The 17,324-nt window shown below is 45.1% G+C and overlaps 1 protein-coding gene across 1 annotated transcript; it reads right to left on the bottom strand.

Moving 5' to 3' along the window:
* Window positions 1–2,621: 2,621 nt before the first annotated feature.
* sult2st3 (sulfotransferase family 2, cytosolic sulfotransferase 3) lies at window positions 2,622–13,783 on the bottom strand. Its single transcript, XM_053433345.1, has 6 exons — window positions 13,287–13,783; window positions 12,531–12,739; window positions 12,276–12,402; window positions 12,004–12,098; window positions 3,955–4,135; window positions 2,622–3,298 (listed from the first exon to the last, which is right to left on the bottom strand). The coding sequence occupies exons 1-6, from the start codon at window positions 13,423–13,425 to the stop codon at window positions 3,183–3,185; spliced, it is 867 nt and encodes a 288-aa protein (XP_053289320.1). The 5' UTR covers window positions 13,426–13,783; the 3' UTR covers window positions 2,622–3,182.
* Window positions 13,784–17,324: the final 3,541 nt, after the last annotated feature.

Consider the following 17,324-nt stretch of genomic DNA (forward strand, 5'->3'; position numbering starts at 1 on the left):
GGAACCGACGCAGCAGCGACAGTTCCCCAGGACCCGGGCTCCTGTGGTTCATGTTAGATAAGGCTTTTAAATATCCCAGACTTTCAATCAGAAGAAACAGAAAATCTCTTGGTAAAGTTCAGAAATACAGACCTGACTTTGGGTACGTGACAGCCAGGACGTCATCATCTTTAAACTTGAATTCCTGCGCAAACTCCAAGCTCTCTGCGGTATGGATCGTCTTGGGAAATATGTATCCACGATGGTCAAAATACAGCTCTTCAGAGGACATTATGGTGCGAGGGTTCAAGCAAAGTCCAACAGAGATGACACACTTCACTTCACGATCACTCTGAAGGAGACGCCGTAAACAGTTGCTCCTGTTGGATGGTCCCTGTGCATTTGTCTCTCTCTTTATATACAGTGTATGGCAGGGCGGCTCCTAAAATAGACGACATATGATTTTGTCTAGTGCGCAAAATGCTGAGAGGCTGGTCCATTTCGGTCTATTTTGCTTCCATGTCATCTTATTTGACTCTAACGGAAGAAAACTTCCCAAAATACACATTTAGGTGGCGTTTGTACCATCTGTCTGTTTGCTAACAAGACACAAGTAAACTATTGTAACGAAGAGGACTTCGTTCCCTGGAGTTTGAGATGGGGTTGGGGGAATATTGCACCATGCACTTTTACCAGGTACATGCACTTTAATAATTGCACAGGCGTTTGTAAGCAGTTGCACTTTATTGGATTTGCAGAGTTTGCACATGGCATATATGCACACTTAAAGACAGTTCATCTTTATTGATGGGTGATACATGTATTGTCCTTTTTTTAAATCTGTGCTGGTAGGTTCTGTGATGGCCACATGGTTCCACCTGCAAAAGAGGGACATGAGAGTTAATGGGCATTTGTGGTAACTGAACGCTAAGATGAGATGTGACTAATATCATATGTTGTGCAATAGTGTGTGTTAGTATATTGGGAAGGGTAAAGTGTGTGTTTGTGTGTGTAATGGTACTCACCAGTCTCTTTTGTCTCCAGGGTGTTCGGGCAAAAGGCCTCCCCAGGAAACAAGCACCATATTTATAGTTCCGGGGGCATCCAAGTGGTGATTAGTGTGGGTGTGGGAAGATTAGTGTATGTGATTATTGTAATGTGCTGGAATTGGGGATGAGGGGATGTTTGTAAATTAATGTGTGTGGGGTTGTGTATATAGGAGAATAGTGGGTATAATGATAAAATAAAAGTGTTGTCAAAAGGAGAGCATGTCAGCATGGGGAATGGTTTCTCCCTCCTTAACTAGGCACCCTATATAAGGGGCCATTTTGTTATCAGTGGGGGAGTTGTTTTCCGTGTGGGTGCTGTATGAGTTGGGGGACGTGTGCCATGTTGCCTGAGAGACCACAATAAACCCGTCTGTGACACGCAAACTATCCTGCCTTGGTCTTCTTTTGCTGTACGGTCCAGCCGTAAGTGTGGTCGTCTTAACAACTATATTTGTTTTTGTCTTTGGGCTTATTAGCTGTAAACTAACAGCTCGAGGCACTGGTAGCTTAATCCTTTGTTTATCACCACAAAGTTCCCTCCAAGCAAAGAAACACCAGTACAACAGGGAAAGGAGCTGGGGGGTGGGAGGTGCTCCCTGTGATGTTTTCTAATCAGTCACACTTTGAGCTGATCTTTATAAAATCCTGTTGAATTCATATTTGTGTTCATTGATAAACGGGGCGTCGCTTCTTCTGCAACAATGAAGTAAAAACACTGCATTGCGTCTCAGCCTGATGTCCTGACTGTGCATGTGATGTTACTTCTTGTGTTGTGTAGCAGGTTCAAACTTATATCTCATAAACTCTAGTGAGTCAAACAAACACAAAGTAAACATCAGTCCTGTACTTGTCCTAATAACTTGTGATGAGTGCTGGTGTTTCTTGTTAGATTGTAAAGTGAGTGCAGGTCAGAGGAGTGAGGAGGAAACAGACTCCGACAGAGACCCTGACACAGGACCACTGGACCTTTAGTGAGCGTCTGTCCTGGAGCAGTGGTGTTATAATTATTCAGCCAAGGGACAAAGCTAAAAACAACATGAATCGATTAGTTCTGTCTCTGTGTTGTCGATAAACACTCGTCCACATCGAGATGTATCTAAGAGTGAAGGATTTTTATTTAATAAATGGTGACGAGTCATTTTTCATGATGTTCAGATGCAGTCTCATGAACTCTGGAGCGAATCAAACAAACACTAAGTGACTTCTTGTACTGAATAGGTCCTGATAACTAGTGATGAGTGTTTATTAGTGACAGTGAGAGCAGGTCAGAGTGGAGGAGGATGGTTATACTACAATACTTGCTGAAGGAATGTGTTTTTGCATTATTTTGATAATAAATGAGCATGGAAATATGCATTATTTTGATCACAGTGTTTGATCTGTAACACGATCATTTCCCAATTTGGATTCAATACGGTACATCGATCTACCTATCTATGAATATGCAAATATAATGAAGTTATGAATAGAAACTTGTCAATCCTCTGACATCTATAAATGAACAGTACACACGGCACCACAAAGACTGAAAGATGGAGCGCATTCTAACTCTAACCTAAAGCGAGTGTGCAAATAATACAAATTAAGACGATGTAGAAATTCATGTCAGCCATGATAATTTAATGAAAGTGTATTAAAAGTTTCTACAGGCTGAGCTCCGGGTACCTTAAACATGCATAACATAACATAGTCACATTTTGCAAACTAGCAAGGAGTCAACAATAGTTGTGTTGTTAGTTTTAACAAAATTAAGAAGCAGAAATATAACAAAATAGCTCATTAACCAGCTTATTTACAGATTGGAGAATGCAAATGATCACTGTTAAAGCAGCATTAAATTGTTGGCGGTTTAATATAAATTCTCATCCAGGGCAAGCAAAACAATTGTGTTATTAACCTGGAAAATGTTACATTTCACACCCAATAAAACAGTTGACATATATTTAAATGTGGTGGAGGTCTCTCCAAGTAACAGGCTCTGCAGCTCTTTTAAATCCTGTTTGAGAAGCTGGGTGATGACTAGAGTACAAACATCATTGAAGTGAGTTTTACTGTCTGCCTAAGTTTGAAAATATTTGGCCCAATTAGCACCAGTTTCCTACTCTTACAAATATGTATTGGACATGGCTCTTTCTCCCTCTGCGTCTCTCAGTCTCAGTCCAGACTCCACGGCAGAGAGAAGCTCTCACCCTCCATCTCTTTGCAAATGACTGATGTGAACCGGGCCAGCTGCTCTGAGCTGAAATGTTTTTTCCAGTCTCCAGCAATACCTGACATGAGATGACACACACCAAGAAACACTAATTAACACAACAGAGCTCCGGTGAGAAACTGTTCAGTAGAAATTCAAGTGTAAAGACAAGCAGTTATATGGGGGCTGAAAATCCTCCATACTTTTCTGGTTGATATCTATGATAAAAGATCACCAAAGCCATCTGACTGGACAGCTTACCAAGAACATAAATTACCATAATTAATTTGGCTCTTTATCCAGTAAAATACCAGACAATTTGTCATTACAAATTATCATACGGAAACATTTTGCTTTTTCATATTATAATGAACTTAAAATATTTGAGGTTTGGGAAATTGTCAAAGAGAGTAGTCTGTCATGTTTTCTTAACCCTAACCCTCTTAGATGAAGGGTTATAACTCAATAAAGATGTCGACCTCAACCAGGTAAGTATTTAAATCCAGTCAGACAGGTTAAATGTAATTCTGAGAAAACTACATTGGAACTTAAGTTAATGCAGAACTTATTTTTTAGCATTTCAATTTGTAGAATCACTCAACTCTACAGTCAGTAAGCAAAACAAATTGCCATCAAAACGTGAGCACAAGCAAAAAGTAGAAAATGAACAGTTGTTCATATAATAACAATTCTGCCACACCTCTAGCTGTTTATCATGGACAAATGGAGCCTCACCTTTCCTGAAGAATGGAGATATGTCAGAGTCCATGTATTGCTTTGGGACCAGGCTGAAGTTGGACATGATGTTGGTCTTCATGGTCTTGAAGGTGCAATGCTCTGCGATCTTCTGAATGGTGTCTTCACTCAGGTTAGTGCCCAGGAAACCAGATAAACGCCTGAGAGACGCAGGCAGGTCCTAGAAGGAAAGCACATGGACACATGAACTTTCATTGCAGCTTTTTGAAGCAGCAGTTGTTATTTTTCATCTCAAGATAGAAATTCTCTGACTTTTCTGGTTGATTTCTCTGAGGAAAGATCACCAAAGCCATCTGATGGTCTCTGTAACGTCACTCAGACTGGACAGCTTACTAAGAACATGAATTACAATAAGTGATTTGGCCCTTTATCCAGTAAAATACCAGACAATTTGTCATTACAAATTATCATATGGAAATATATATGGATATAATATATACATCATAATATAATTAACTTTAAATAATTAAGGTTTGGGAAATTGTCACTTTTCAAAAGAGAGTACTCTGTCATGTTTTCTTTGTTGTGCCTATTCATACTTAAAATGAACTAGTTCACATTCATTTGTTCAATTTTTTAATGGGATGATTTAGTTGACAAACTTAAGATCATGTGATTAGTTATTAATCGATGGTGTTGGATCATGTCTGCCTGTCGCTCCACTCACTTTAACACTGAGTCCTGACTGTAAGCGTCACGTTTCGTGTTGTATTGAGCACAACATTTTGACGAGTCATTTTTCATGGTTTAAATGAAGCCATTTAAACTCGGGAGCGAATCAAACAAACACTATGTTACTTCATGTACTGATCAGGTCCTAATAACTAGTGATGAGTGTTTATTAGGTAAAGTGACAGCAGGTCAGAGGGGAGGAGGACACAGAAATTCCAGCTCGGAACAAACCAACTGCAGCTTCTGCTCCGATCACTGAGCAGCTGATCATGAAGCAGCTGTGACCAGAGAAACTCTGTTTTCACTGTTTCCACTGTTCTTCAACAAAGTCACTGAGCGACTGCTTCACATGAACGAGCTCTGATCTCACTGTGTGTGTGGAGCGAGTGAGTGGGGGCGGAGCCCCGGGGCCTCACACACACATCTACGCCTGCTCCTGGTATTTCACATGATGGCCTGATACGATGATGATTTAAAAATGAACGTGAACGTGAACGTGAACATGAACCTGGGTGACTTCCACTCTCGCTGATGTGAACATCACTCACGTTCACATTTATCATACTGTCGGTAAACTGATTCCTTCAGTTCAATATGCACAACACTGATAATAATACCCTTAATGCTCCCACAATTGTTAAATACTCAACAGTAGTAGAATGAATAGTTATTAGATGATGAGCCTAAAATCAGAACTAGCAGTTTAAGGTAGGAAACTACTTCTCTGGTCTATTTTGAGATTTTGGTCTTTTTTGTTTCCATGTCATCTTCTTTGACTCTAATGGAAAGAAAATGTGGTGATTCTGTTGTTGGTTGTGTTGTCTTTGTCTCCCTCTCCTGTTCTGTTCCTGTCCTGCAGGTGGTGTCTGTGGCAGGGGGTGTGGCTGGCTTCCTCACTTCAGCAAACAAGGCACACCTGCAATCACTCACCCATCATCCACTCCATAAAAGCCTGGTCCCGACTCCACTACTCTGCCAGATAATTCCGTCTTGTTCGGTAGCGTACCTATGACGACCTATGACGACCTCTGATTCTCGCCCTTCGTATTTTGTTTCGTATTTAACCATTAGTGTTTTCTTTTGTTACACAGACTCCTCGGTGTGCCTTGTTGCTGCTCCTCGGTTTTTCGTTTTCCCTCCTGCGTTTCCCCCCTGGATTATTCGGCCAGCCAGCACCCTGCCTCCACAGCCTGCCTGCTCTGTTTTCTGGTGTTAAAATAAACTTTACTCAACACTAGACTGCTCTCAGTGTCTGCTTTGGGGTCCAACCAAAGAACCACCCGTAACAGAATTATCTGGCCAAAATGGACCCCGCAGACGCAGATAAATTTAGACAGGCTCTTTCGAACCACGGAGTTCGCATGGGTCAGCACGAGACGGCTCTACAAGAGATTATGGAGGCGCTCCAGAATCTCTCCTCTAATGTGGCACTAGTCGGTGGCCGCTTGGACCAGCTGTCTACTCACCTCACCACGACGGTTCCCGTCCACCTTCCAGCTCCGGTTCCAGCTCCTGCTCCTGTACCACCAGCTCTTCCCATCGCTCATTCTGCACAACCCCGGGAACCCTTCATCCCCACGCCCGTCAGGTATTCAGGAGAATTAGGGTCATGTAGACAATTTCTTCACCAGTGCAGTCTCGTTTTTGATCAGCAGCCACTCACGTATTCCTCAGACCAGTCGCGGACCGCCTTTGTTATGAGTCTCATGTCGGAGCGCGCCGCGGCTTGGTCTGTTGCCATATCACACGCTAACTCCCCCATCTGCGATTCCTTTCAGTCATTCTCCGCCGAATTTCTCAGGGTTTTCGACCATCCCCTACGTAGCAAGGAGGCCAGCAGTCGGCTCCTCTCGCTACGCCAAGGGCAAAATTCAGTAGCAACTCACTCCATAGATTTCCGCATTCTCGCAATCGAGAGCGGGTGGGATGAGCGGGCCCTACAGGCAGTTTTCCTCCGGGGTTTGCGGGAGGAGTTGAGAGACGAGTTAGCGGCACGGGACAAGACCACCTCTCTGGATGAGTTAATTTCTTTAGCTATTCGTTTAGATAGCCGGCTCCGTGAGAGACGTAGGGAGAGATCAGAGAGAGAGAGACACGCCCCTCCCGTGAGACAGACAATGAGCTCTCACCATCGGGGTTCTCCGGAATCTTCTCGTCCGCCATCCCCTCCCCACGGGACTCCTCCGCGGACAGCCTCTTCTCCTCTCTGCCCCGAGGAGCCCATGCAACTAGGACGGATGAGGCTCACTCCCACGGAACGTCAGCGTCGTCGCCTCCAGAGGCTCTGCATGTACTGTGGGCAGGAGGATCATCAGATGGCTCATTGCCCTGCACTGCCAAAAGGGGGGGCTCATCAGTCACCGGAGGGGCGCTGGTGAGCCACTCATCTATTTCGTTGTCTCCTCCTCGCCTGCTAATTAAGGGCACCGTGTCATGGTCGCAGGGTTCCCTACCCCTGTCCATCCTTATTGACTCCGGTGCAGATGACAATTTTATTGACTCTGACTTGATTATGCAATCCCACATTCCCTCTGAGCCTCTTCCTCAGCCCAAGGATGTGTTTGCCCTTGATGGTAGGCTCCTGGCTCGTGTCACTCACCGCACTGTTTCCATTTCGCTACTACTCTCCGGTAACCATCATGAATCCATATCCCTGTACATTATCCCATCTCCCACGTCTCCGCTAGTGTTAGGTCTCCCTTGGCTAAAGCTCCATAACCCACACATAGACTGGTCCACCTCCTCCATAACCAATTGGAGTCTTTTCTGTCACTCCCACTGTCTGCATTCTGCCATTCCCTCCAGGCCAGCCACCACACCATCTCCACCCAAACCGGTCGATCTCACCTCTGTTCCCTCTGTTTATCACCATCTCCAAGATGTGTTTAGCAAAGATCGTGCCTTGTCCCTTCCCCCTCATAGACCCTATGATTGCTGCATCAATTTGCTTTCGGGCGCCCCCTATCCGTCCAGTAAACTGTACAATCTGTCCAAACCCGAGAGAGACGCCATGGAGGCTTATATCACAGACTCGCTCAAAACCGGCCTCATTCGACCCTCCTCTTCACCTATGGGAGCTGGCTTTTTCTTTGTAGCCAAGAAGGATAAGTCGCTCCGCCCCTGTATCGACTATAGAGGATTAAATGACATCACTATTAAGAATAAATATCCCCTTCCCCTGATTGACTCAGCCTTTGGGCCCCTACACGAAGCAACCATCTTTACCAAATTGGATCTTCGTAATGCCTATCATCTGGTCAGAGTCAAGGAAGGGGACGAGTGGAAAACCGGTTTCAACACTCCGTTAGGACATTTTGATAATCTTGTAATGCCTTTCGGTCTCACCAATGCACCTGCTGTTTTTCAAACACTTATTAATGATGTGCTTTGGGATATGTTGAATAGGTTTGTTTTTGTTTATCTAGATGACATTTTGATTTTTTCACGTAATTTCAAAGAACATGTTCAACACGTTTCACTGGTGCTTAAAAGACTTCTCGAGAACAAACTGTATGCTAAGGCTGAGAAATTTACGTTTCATGTTTCGTCTGTAAGTTTTCTGGGGTTTATTGTGGAGAAAGGGCAAATTAAGACCGACCCTGCCAAGGTTCAAGCAGTGGCCGAATGGCCCACTCCTACATCAAGGAAGCAACTACAGAGGTTTCTAGGATTCGCCAATTTCTACCGTAGGTTTATCCGTGACTATAGCAAAGTTGCCACACCTCTGACCAAGTTAACTTCAGTTAAGATCCCCTTTGATTGGTCGCCGGCAGCAGAGGCGGCGTTTGCTAAACTAAAGTTTTTGTTTTCCTCTGCACCAGTGCTTGTCCATCCTGACTCTGCTGTTCAGTTCGTGGTGGAGGTGGATGCTTCGGACTCCGGTGTGGGGGCGGTTCTTTCTCAGCGAACCGCCTCTGACCAGAAGCTCCACCCCTGCGCCTTTTTCTCCCGCCAGCTCTCCTCGGCGGAGAAGAACTACGATGTAGGAAACAGGGAGTTATTAGCGGTCGTCCTGGCCCTCCAGGAGTGGAGGCACTGGCTTGAGGGCTCTATTCACCCATTCATAGTCTGGTCTGACCATAAGAATCTCTCCTACCTTCGCTCTGCCCGTAGGCTGAACTCACGCCAGGCTCGGTGGGCCTTGTTCCTGGGACGCTTTAACTTCAGTCTAACCTTCAGACCCGGTACCAGGAACATCAAACCAGATGCTTTGTCCCGTCAGTTCGCCCCTCCGGTGGAGGATGCTGCGGGGAGTACCATCTTACCTTCCTCCTGTGTGGTTGGAGCAGCTGGGTGGGAGATCGAGGGAGTGGTCCAGGGAGCCCAGAAGGACCAACCAATTCCTCATGGGTGTCCACCTAACCGTCTGTTTGTTCCTCCAGCTGCCAGATCCGCAGTTCTCCAGTGGGGGCATTCCTCCAGGATTTCATGCCACCCTGGTTCCCACCGGACTTTGACTCTCATACAACAACGTTTTTGGTGGCCCTCGATTGCTGCAGACACTAAGCTGTTCGTTTCCGCCTGTTCTGTCTGCGCCCGGAGTAAGGCTTCCCATCAGGCTCCTGCCGGCCTGCTCCGTCCCCTGCCCATTCCCCACCGGCCGTGGTCCCACATCGCCGTCGACTTCATCACGGGCCTGCCGCCTTCGGAGGGAAACACGGTTATACTTACCATCGTTGACCGCTTCTCCAAGGCGGTACACTTCATCCCCCTGCCGAAGCTGCCATCCGCCCTCGAGACGGCCACTCTTCTGGTGCAGCATGTGTTCCGTCTCCATGGCATCCCGGTAGACATTGTATCAGACAGGGGTCCGCAGTTCTCCGCCCGTGTGTGGAGAGCCTTTTGCCAGGCGCTGGGGGCGTCGGTCAGCCTGTCGTCTGGTTACCACCCACAGACGAACGGCCAGACAGAACGGGCAAATCAGGACCTTGGGGCGGCTCTGCGTTGCGTCTCATCCCGCCATCCGGCTTCCTGGTCCACCCACCTCCCCTGGGTAGAATACGCCCACAACTCCCTGGTCTGCTCCGCCACAGGTATGTCCCCGTTCATGGCTGCCAACGGATACCAACCTCCACTCTTCCCAGCTCAGGAGACGGACGTGGCAGTACCCTCGGTGCAGGGGCATCTCCGGCGTGCTCGTCGAGTCTGGCGTGAGGCCCGGGCAGCCCTCATCCGTACCGCTGCTCGCAATCAGAGAGTAGCGGACCGTCATCGTACCCCGGCCCCGGATTACCAACCCGGTCAGAGAGTATGGTTATCTTCCCGGGATTTACCACTCCAAACGGAATCCCGGAAACTCACACCCAAATTTATTGGCCCGTATGAAATTGACCGGGTTATTAACCCCTGTGTTATGTCTCTTAATATCCACCCAGCTTTCCATGTCTCTCTCCTCAAGCCAGTGTCTACCAGCCCGCTAAGCCCTCCGGCTGAGCCCCCGCCACCCACCCGGAGCATTGATGACCACCCTGCCTATACGGTTACTAAGATATTGGACGTACGTCGGCGAGGCAGGGGGTTTCAGTATCTGGTGGATTGGGAGGGTTATGGGCCGGAGGAGCGGCAGTGGATTTCCCGCTCCCTCATTCTCGACCACACACTCCTCCATGATTTTTATTCTGAGTTCCCGGACAAGCCGGGTAGGCCACCAGGAGGCGTCCCTTGAGGGGGGGGTACTGTGGTGATTCTGTTGTTGGTTGTGTTGTCTTTGTCTCCCTCTCCTGTTCTGTTCCTGTCCTGCAGGTGGTGTCTGTGGCAGGGGGTGTGGCTGGCTTCCTCACTTCAGCAAACACTAGACTGCTCTCAGTGTCTGCTTTGGGGTCCAACCAAAGAACCACCCGTAACAGAAAACTTCCAAAAATACACATTAAGGTGGTGTTTGTACCATCTGTCTGTTTGTTAACAAAACACATGTTAACTATATTCCTTTTTGTCATTGGGCTTATTAGCTGTAAACTAACAGCTTGTAGCAGCGGTAGCTTAATCTTTTGTTTATCACCACAAAGTTCCCCCCAAGCAAAGAAACACCAGTACAACAGGGAAAGGAGCTGGGGGGTGGGAGGTGCTCCCTGTGATGTTTTCTAATCAGTCACACTTTGAGCTGATCTTTATAAAATCCTGTTGAATTCATATTTGTGTTCATGGATAAACGGGGCGTCGCTTCTTCTGCAACAATGAAGTAAAAACACTGTGTTGCGTCTCAGCCCCGATGTCCTGACTGTGCACGTCAAGATACTTCTCGTGTTGTGTAGCAGGTTCAAACGTGTATCTCATAAACTCTAGAGTAGCCATTCACAATCCTAAGAATGCACTGGCCCAGTTTATCTCGATATACTTGCTTTTGAATTACATATCGCGTAAAGTGACATTGTGTCACCTGTAACTCACCCAATGAGAGGGGTAGTTTGGACACCCCTGGCCCAGAAAAAACAGCCCTACACACTTGGAGAGGATTTAATATCGCCTTCAGCAGCTGACATGTGTAAAACAATGTCTCGGTCGTGAAAGTTGTCAATATAGTCAAAAAGAGTGCTTTTGCAAACGCATCTCTTCTCTAATCTCTGTGATGCTGAGGAAGAAGAACACACTGCGCTACTGTACCATTCTGAGGTTCGATCGCTTTTACTCTGGAACATTGTTGTCACGTATTCTGGAACAACTCACTTCTATTAGGGAGTTTTCACTTCTCCAAAAGCGCACAGAGCTGGCTGCACTTTTCTGTGACAATGTCTGGGTCCCCAACTTGCATATCTTGCCGACATTTTTGCTGAGCTGAAAAAAATTAACAGTTATATGCAAGGCCGCAATACACTTGCCATTCAGCTGTTTGACAGAATGGAAGGGTTTCTCAAAGAAATCCGAAGATAGAGGGAGCCCGTCGTGGAGGGAATGTTTTCCATGTTTCCATCAGTGGATGAGCTGGGAGATTCTGCTGTGCTCTCGCCTCCAGTAACACGCGCAATGCACTCGAGGGACAATTTATGAGCTACTTTCCTGGGGCTGACTCCTGGCGCAGGGACAAGACAATATCCTGACCTGATATTTAGATTTCTAATTCTTTTAATTGATTTGTTTGACAGGGACGCTGTTAATAAACAGGAGTACAATATTAAATGCTTTTTTAAAAGAGCACCTCAGAAAAAGGGGTCTTTCTATCGAGAAAGAAAAAGGGAAGGGGCTCAAGCCCCCTCTGATGTCTATGTGTGCACGTGCCAGGTCTGGCCTATGATTCAAGGTACCTTTCAAACTGTAGCAGACACTCTATTAACTTCTATTGTGAGTTAACCATAACTCTGGCCTAAGGAAGTAATATATCACCATTTACAAAAACTCATAATTTGCTTGTAAGAGTTTTACCTGAACCATTTCCTCATATGAGATGTACATGATTCTGTCTGTCAGCTCTTTGTGTCTCCAGCTCTTCACATGGTCCGTCCATTTTCCAAACATCACTGCAGGTTGTAATACAGTACACATTAAATGTAACCAACCACTGCTGTGCCAGAAATAACAATAGTAACTTTGTTTTTCCAATTTTGCGCACATGATAATACATTGACATGCTAAATTCAATACTTCTGATATTCATACACTTCTCTAAGTAAACTTTTTAGGATGTGACCTCTGACCTCTGCCATGCAGGAATTTCTCCATGAACTCATCAAAAGTTCCTGGATCCTCGAGGAATGCTGCCATCTGGTGGAAGTAGTATGAAGACACCAGGACATCCTTTGGATTCCTGACAACATAGATCACCTATTGCAGAGAAACAAGTCACAAAATGAAAATAACTGAAGAGGCGAAATGTTTACTACAGATGTTTAATAAGGGATCAGATGAAGAGAAGTATAGGGGAATATCTCACTAAGCTTCCACACGTTTACCTTGGCTTTGGAGGTGTGAAAGGATGCAGGCATGAGGTGATAAGGAAAATGAGTGACTAGTGCTCGCGGAGATTTCAATTGATCCACAACAATGGACAATCTTTTCTCCTCCAGCCAAGGCACCCTGTCCCAGTTTGGAATGGTTTGGATTGGCTCCAGGTCGCCACCATTAAGCACCAGTGGCAGAATCTCCTGCATCCAGACTGTACCTATAGAACAATACAGAAGAGTGAATACTACATACTAAAGTTTCAAAAGATTTGCAAGAGCTGCCAAATGTCCAACTGGCCCACTTTGCTTACAAAAGCATTTCACAGAGAGGCTTAGTCAGAGCAGAGAAACATGAGCCTTTAAATATTAAAATTCTGTGGTGTGTCTGTTTGGCAACATGGATTCAGGCTCACTTGGTTAGTAGAGTAAAGTTTGTGTTATAAAGAAAATTTGGATTTTCATTTTGTCATTTTAGATGATCAATTTGTGTTCCCACATGGCGGACGTAAAATAAACTGATCTTTATTCAGTATTTTGATTTCACTTCAACCCCGGGTGTTAAATCTCACAGCTTAGTACTCTGCTTGCATTGAAATCACAGTCTCGTGTAAAGTTACAGAACAGAAACACCAGGAACCGACGCAGCAGCGACAGTTCGCCAGGACCCGGGCTCCTGTGGTTCATGTTAGATAAGGCTTTTAAATTTCTCAGACTTTCAGTCAGAAGAAACCGAAAATCTCTTTGGTAAAGTTCAGACACACAGACCTGACTTCGGGTACGTGACAGCCACGACGTCATCGTCTTTAAACTTGAATTCCTGCGCAAACTCCAAGCTCTCTGCGCTATGAGTCTCCTTGGGAACTCTGAGTCCTCGATAGTCCAAGCACAGCGCTTCAGAGGACATTATGGTGCGAGGGATCAAGCAAAGTCCAACAGAGTAGACACACTTCACTTCACGATCACTCTGAAGGAGACGCTGTAAGCAATGTGGGGCGGTCCCTGCGCACTCGTCTCCCTCTTTACAGTCTATTGCAGAGGTTTTCAACTAAAATGTAAAGTCTAAATAAAGGCTTAACTTCAGAAAAATGTATTAAATGGAGCAAAAGCTATAATTTCAATTTGATTCAAAATCAATTTTACAGATAATAAATCTCTACACATCTTAACAATTGAACCGTTTCAGAATCACTTTCTTCCCCTCTTACATCCCATTCCCCCGCTTTTTTGGTCTGTTTCTCGCCCTTTTCTCCGTCTCACTCGCATCTGTCTGGACTGTACGGTCGCAATGTTACAGACTTGATTGGCTGAGTAGTATCACGTGGGATGGCTTATTTCTTGGTTAAATTGTTCTGATTTCTCATCTCATCCGCTAAACCACTACCGTAAAGACTACAAATTGAAGCGCCCCGTCAGGTTTTAAATCATAACCTTCTGTTTTGGCTGTAGGTCCTCACTTTAACTACCGAGTTGTTTAAATTCATTCTCTTGAATTCTGGAGCGAATCAAACAAACACTGAGTTACTTCTTGTAGTGAATTAATAATTAAGATACATTTATTTATCCCAAACACTCATGCAGGTAGGGAAATTTAACCTCTGCTTTTAACCCATCCGGTGAAGGACACACAGAGCAGTGAGCTCCGGGGAGCAAGGTGCCTTGCTCAGGGGCACTAGACAAGGTCCTCTTGGATTTTTGGACAGATCAATCCAGGTTCGTCTTTTTGTTGTTTCTCCGTGGAGTCGAACCAGAGACGAAACAGAGACCTTTTCTGCCCATAGTCCAAGTTTCTGCCACTAGTCCACCGCCTCTCCTGATAACTAGTGTGAGTGTTTATTGGTTACACTGAGAGCAGGTCGGAGTGGAGGAGGATGGTTACTCCTTAGTTATACTCATCTTCCTCCACGTAGTTTGAATGAATGGGCTTTTGCATTATCTTGATCACAGTGGGATGGAGGGCATTTTGCACACAACCCCTCTGTTTCTGCTGAACCTGTGGCCTCTGAGCATGGCAAAGATACCCCTTGTATTGTGAGTTGTGCAACAGCCCTCACTAAAGAGGCTATAGGGGAGTTTGGCTAACTCCTACCAGATATAGGGGGGTTTAGGTCTGAAAAATGTAGGGATCTAAAACTGCAAAATGCAACAATAAACTGAGTTAAACCCACTTTTTATCTCCTGACCACTGGGAAGGGCTGCTAAACCAAACTATCCTTCTCAGGAGAACTAGTTGAGATGGATAAGATGGCTTGTGTGTTTGAGTCAGTACTGTACTTGTGTTTTGAAAGCAGGGCACCTTCTTACATGGCTTCAATGTCAAAGACCTTCCGGTTAAAATTAAACAAAATTAAACAAACAACTATGTGATTTTGCATAATCACCAACGGTCTCCTTGTGTTTGACATGTTGTTGCCACGACACTTTCTTAAAAAAAATTAAGACCATTAAAACCGATTTTTTCCCCCCAACTTAGTGTTGTGGTATAACCAGCAGGAGACCATTGATGTGTAATGTGATTTTGGTGAGAAACAGTATAAGCGTGTTTTGAATATTGTTGTAATATCTCTTCTCGGCCCTTTGTGGACGGTCCGTGCAGACTGGTCTCACAGCTGTACACAGAGACCAGTGTTATGTGTCCAGTTCGGCTCGTCTGAGAGATTGTATTTAGGTGACTCATTGAGCACTGGTTTCCTATCTGCATGTTTTTTTGCTCAATACACGTGTCAACATGATCAGGTATATTACATACCATCCACCAAGAGGCGCAAATGTGCCATTATGGTGAATTCTGGTTAAAAGAAACATGCCTTAAAAAAAAAAACTTGTGCGCAAAAGTTGGAAAATGCATCCCAACACATTCCCTGGAGAAAAGTGGTGCTGCTAAAAAGAGGCAAACATGTGAAATGCACTCTACCTGATTTGGGGTAAGTCACAGCAAACACATCAGTGTCCTCCACGCGGAAGTGCTGCGCGTACTCCAGGCTCTCCGTGGTGTGCGCCCCGGGGGGCAGGAGCAGGTCGTGGTACCGAATGTACTCTGGGCAGGAGGACATGGCGAGTGCGGTTTCAGGCTCTGGAGCTCTGTTGGGGACTGGTCGCACAGTCGATGCTGGTGCACACTTCACTCTCTGAGCCTGAGCCACAATCTGTCAGTTTCTTTTCCCTGCTGCACACAATCTCACCGTACAACCCCTGTCACCTGAGCTCCCCACGATTTGCCCAGCCAGCCAGCACATTGTATTGAATTGCAACCATCAGCTGCAAATCATCAGCTCTTCTTTTAATTCCAGGGTCTGGAATCTCCAGAGGCCTCGTGAACCACATGATTCAAACAGGGAGTATGTGATGTTGAACATGCTCTTATTCTTTTTTGGGAACCTCAAAACCCCCCTCTTTTCTGACTTTGGGTGTCCAACATATGACTGAGGCGGTAATAAAGAAGAAAATATGATTCACTCTCAAGCTCTCTTAATACAATCTGTTGTCCTCAGTGATGTTTTTAAATGTACCAACATCGAGGGCCAGAGGAAGGATTAACTAGCACCCGGGAGTCACACTGTTCTAATTCTCCATGGAATCCACAAGGTCAGTGAGCCACCTCCATTACAATTAGTGAGCGTGAGTAGGAGTTTCTGCAGCCACACACAAATAACAGCAGTGTCTGGACAGAGAAAGTAGTATTAGGTAACAGCGAAGCCCATTGTGGGGCTTCAATAATGAGAGCTTTGTTGTTCTCCACACGGCCCAGCTGAGAGAGGAAGAATGAGAAGAATCATAAAGAAACCAAGGCAGAAAGAGGTATGGCAGAGAAAATGTGAGGTGGAATAACAGGGAAAGTGTGCTTTTTGAAAGTCTTCCTTTATTACTTTTCTATCTTGCAGAAAGATTGTGAGAATCTCATTCCGTACGTTGTAGTTTGTTACATTCAAATGATGTTCAAATTCACTGGAACTGTACTAATAGTTTAAGGAACTTTCCGCTTGTTTTCTCTGTTTTATTCAGGTTTCCTCTCCAATGAGGAAAACTGTGATAAAATCTAAATAATAACAGCATCTCTCACTTTCTGTTTCCTTGTTAACCAGTCTGTCCTCATTTGATCGGCTTGACTTGAAGATAGCTTCATCATTTGACAATTAGGATAGTGAACCAACTAAACTGAACAAATTCTGGTCCTAGCTCTGTGATTGAAGTGTGATGCATGCCGCTTTAATTTGTTTTATATACAAATGCATGTCAGAGCCAATATTCAGGGCATCATATCATTGAGTTTGCAGTCTTGGTCTCCAGAGACACTAACAACACTTGTGGTGGCAGATTTCACAGACTGGTGCAAAAACTCCTTCTTAAGCATCAATGTAGCAAAAAAAAAGAAAAAAGGAGATTATTGTGGATTTTAAAAAGAATCCCCCGGTAATCTCCCCTCTTGTCATTGATGACCAGGTTGTTGAGGTTGTATCCCAGTATAAATATCTTGGCACTGTTATTGACCATCAGCTGTCCTTCGAGCCCCAGGTGGATGCGTATATATTTTTACCGGAAGTTTCAAAGTTTTGTACTTTTATGAAAATGTTTTATTCCTGTTTTATTGAATCTGTGCTCACATTCTCACTGGTCTGCTGGTATGGGTCCATCAGCCTTAAAAATAAGAATAGACCACAGGCTGTCGTCAAAGTGTGCAGCAAGATTGCAGGCATAACTTTGACTGACCTCCCCCGCCTGGACAAAATCAGTACCTTGAAGAAGGCTCTCTCAGTCCTTGTCACCCAATGTCTAAGGAGTATATGTTGCTTCCCTCTGGCCGCAGAT

The sequence above is a fragment of the Pleuronectes platessa genome, chromosome 10 (assembly GCF_947347685.1).
Source record: "Pleuronectes platessa chromosome 10, fPlePla1.1, whole genome shotgun sequence".
NCBI classification, from domain to species: Eukaryota; Metazoa; Chordata; class Actinopteri; order Pleuronectiformes; family Pleuronectidae; genus Pleuronectes; species Pleuronectes platessa.

Coding starts and splice junctions, on each gene's coding strand:
- sult2st3 (XM_053433345.1), bottom strand. CDS start 13,425: ATGTCCTCTGAAGCGCTGTGCTTGGACTATCGAGGACTCAGAGTTCCC. Junction 12,099..12,275: donor GAAATTCCTGCATGGCAGAG/GTCAGAGGTCAC, acceptor TACAACCTGCAG/TGATGTTTGGAAAATGGACG. Junction 3,299..3,954: donor ATCTCCATTCTTCAGGAAAG/GTGAGGCTCCAT, acceptor ATCTCATGTCAG/GTATTGCTGGAGACTGGAAA.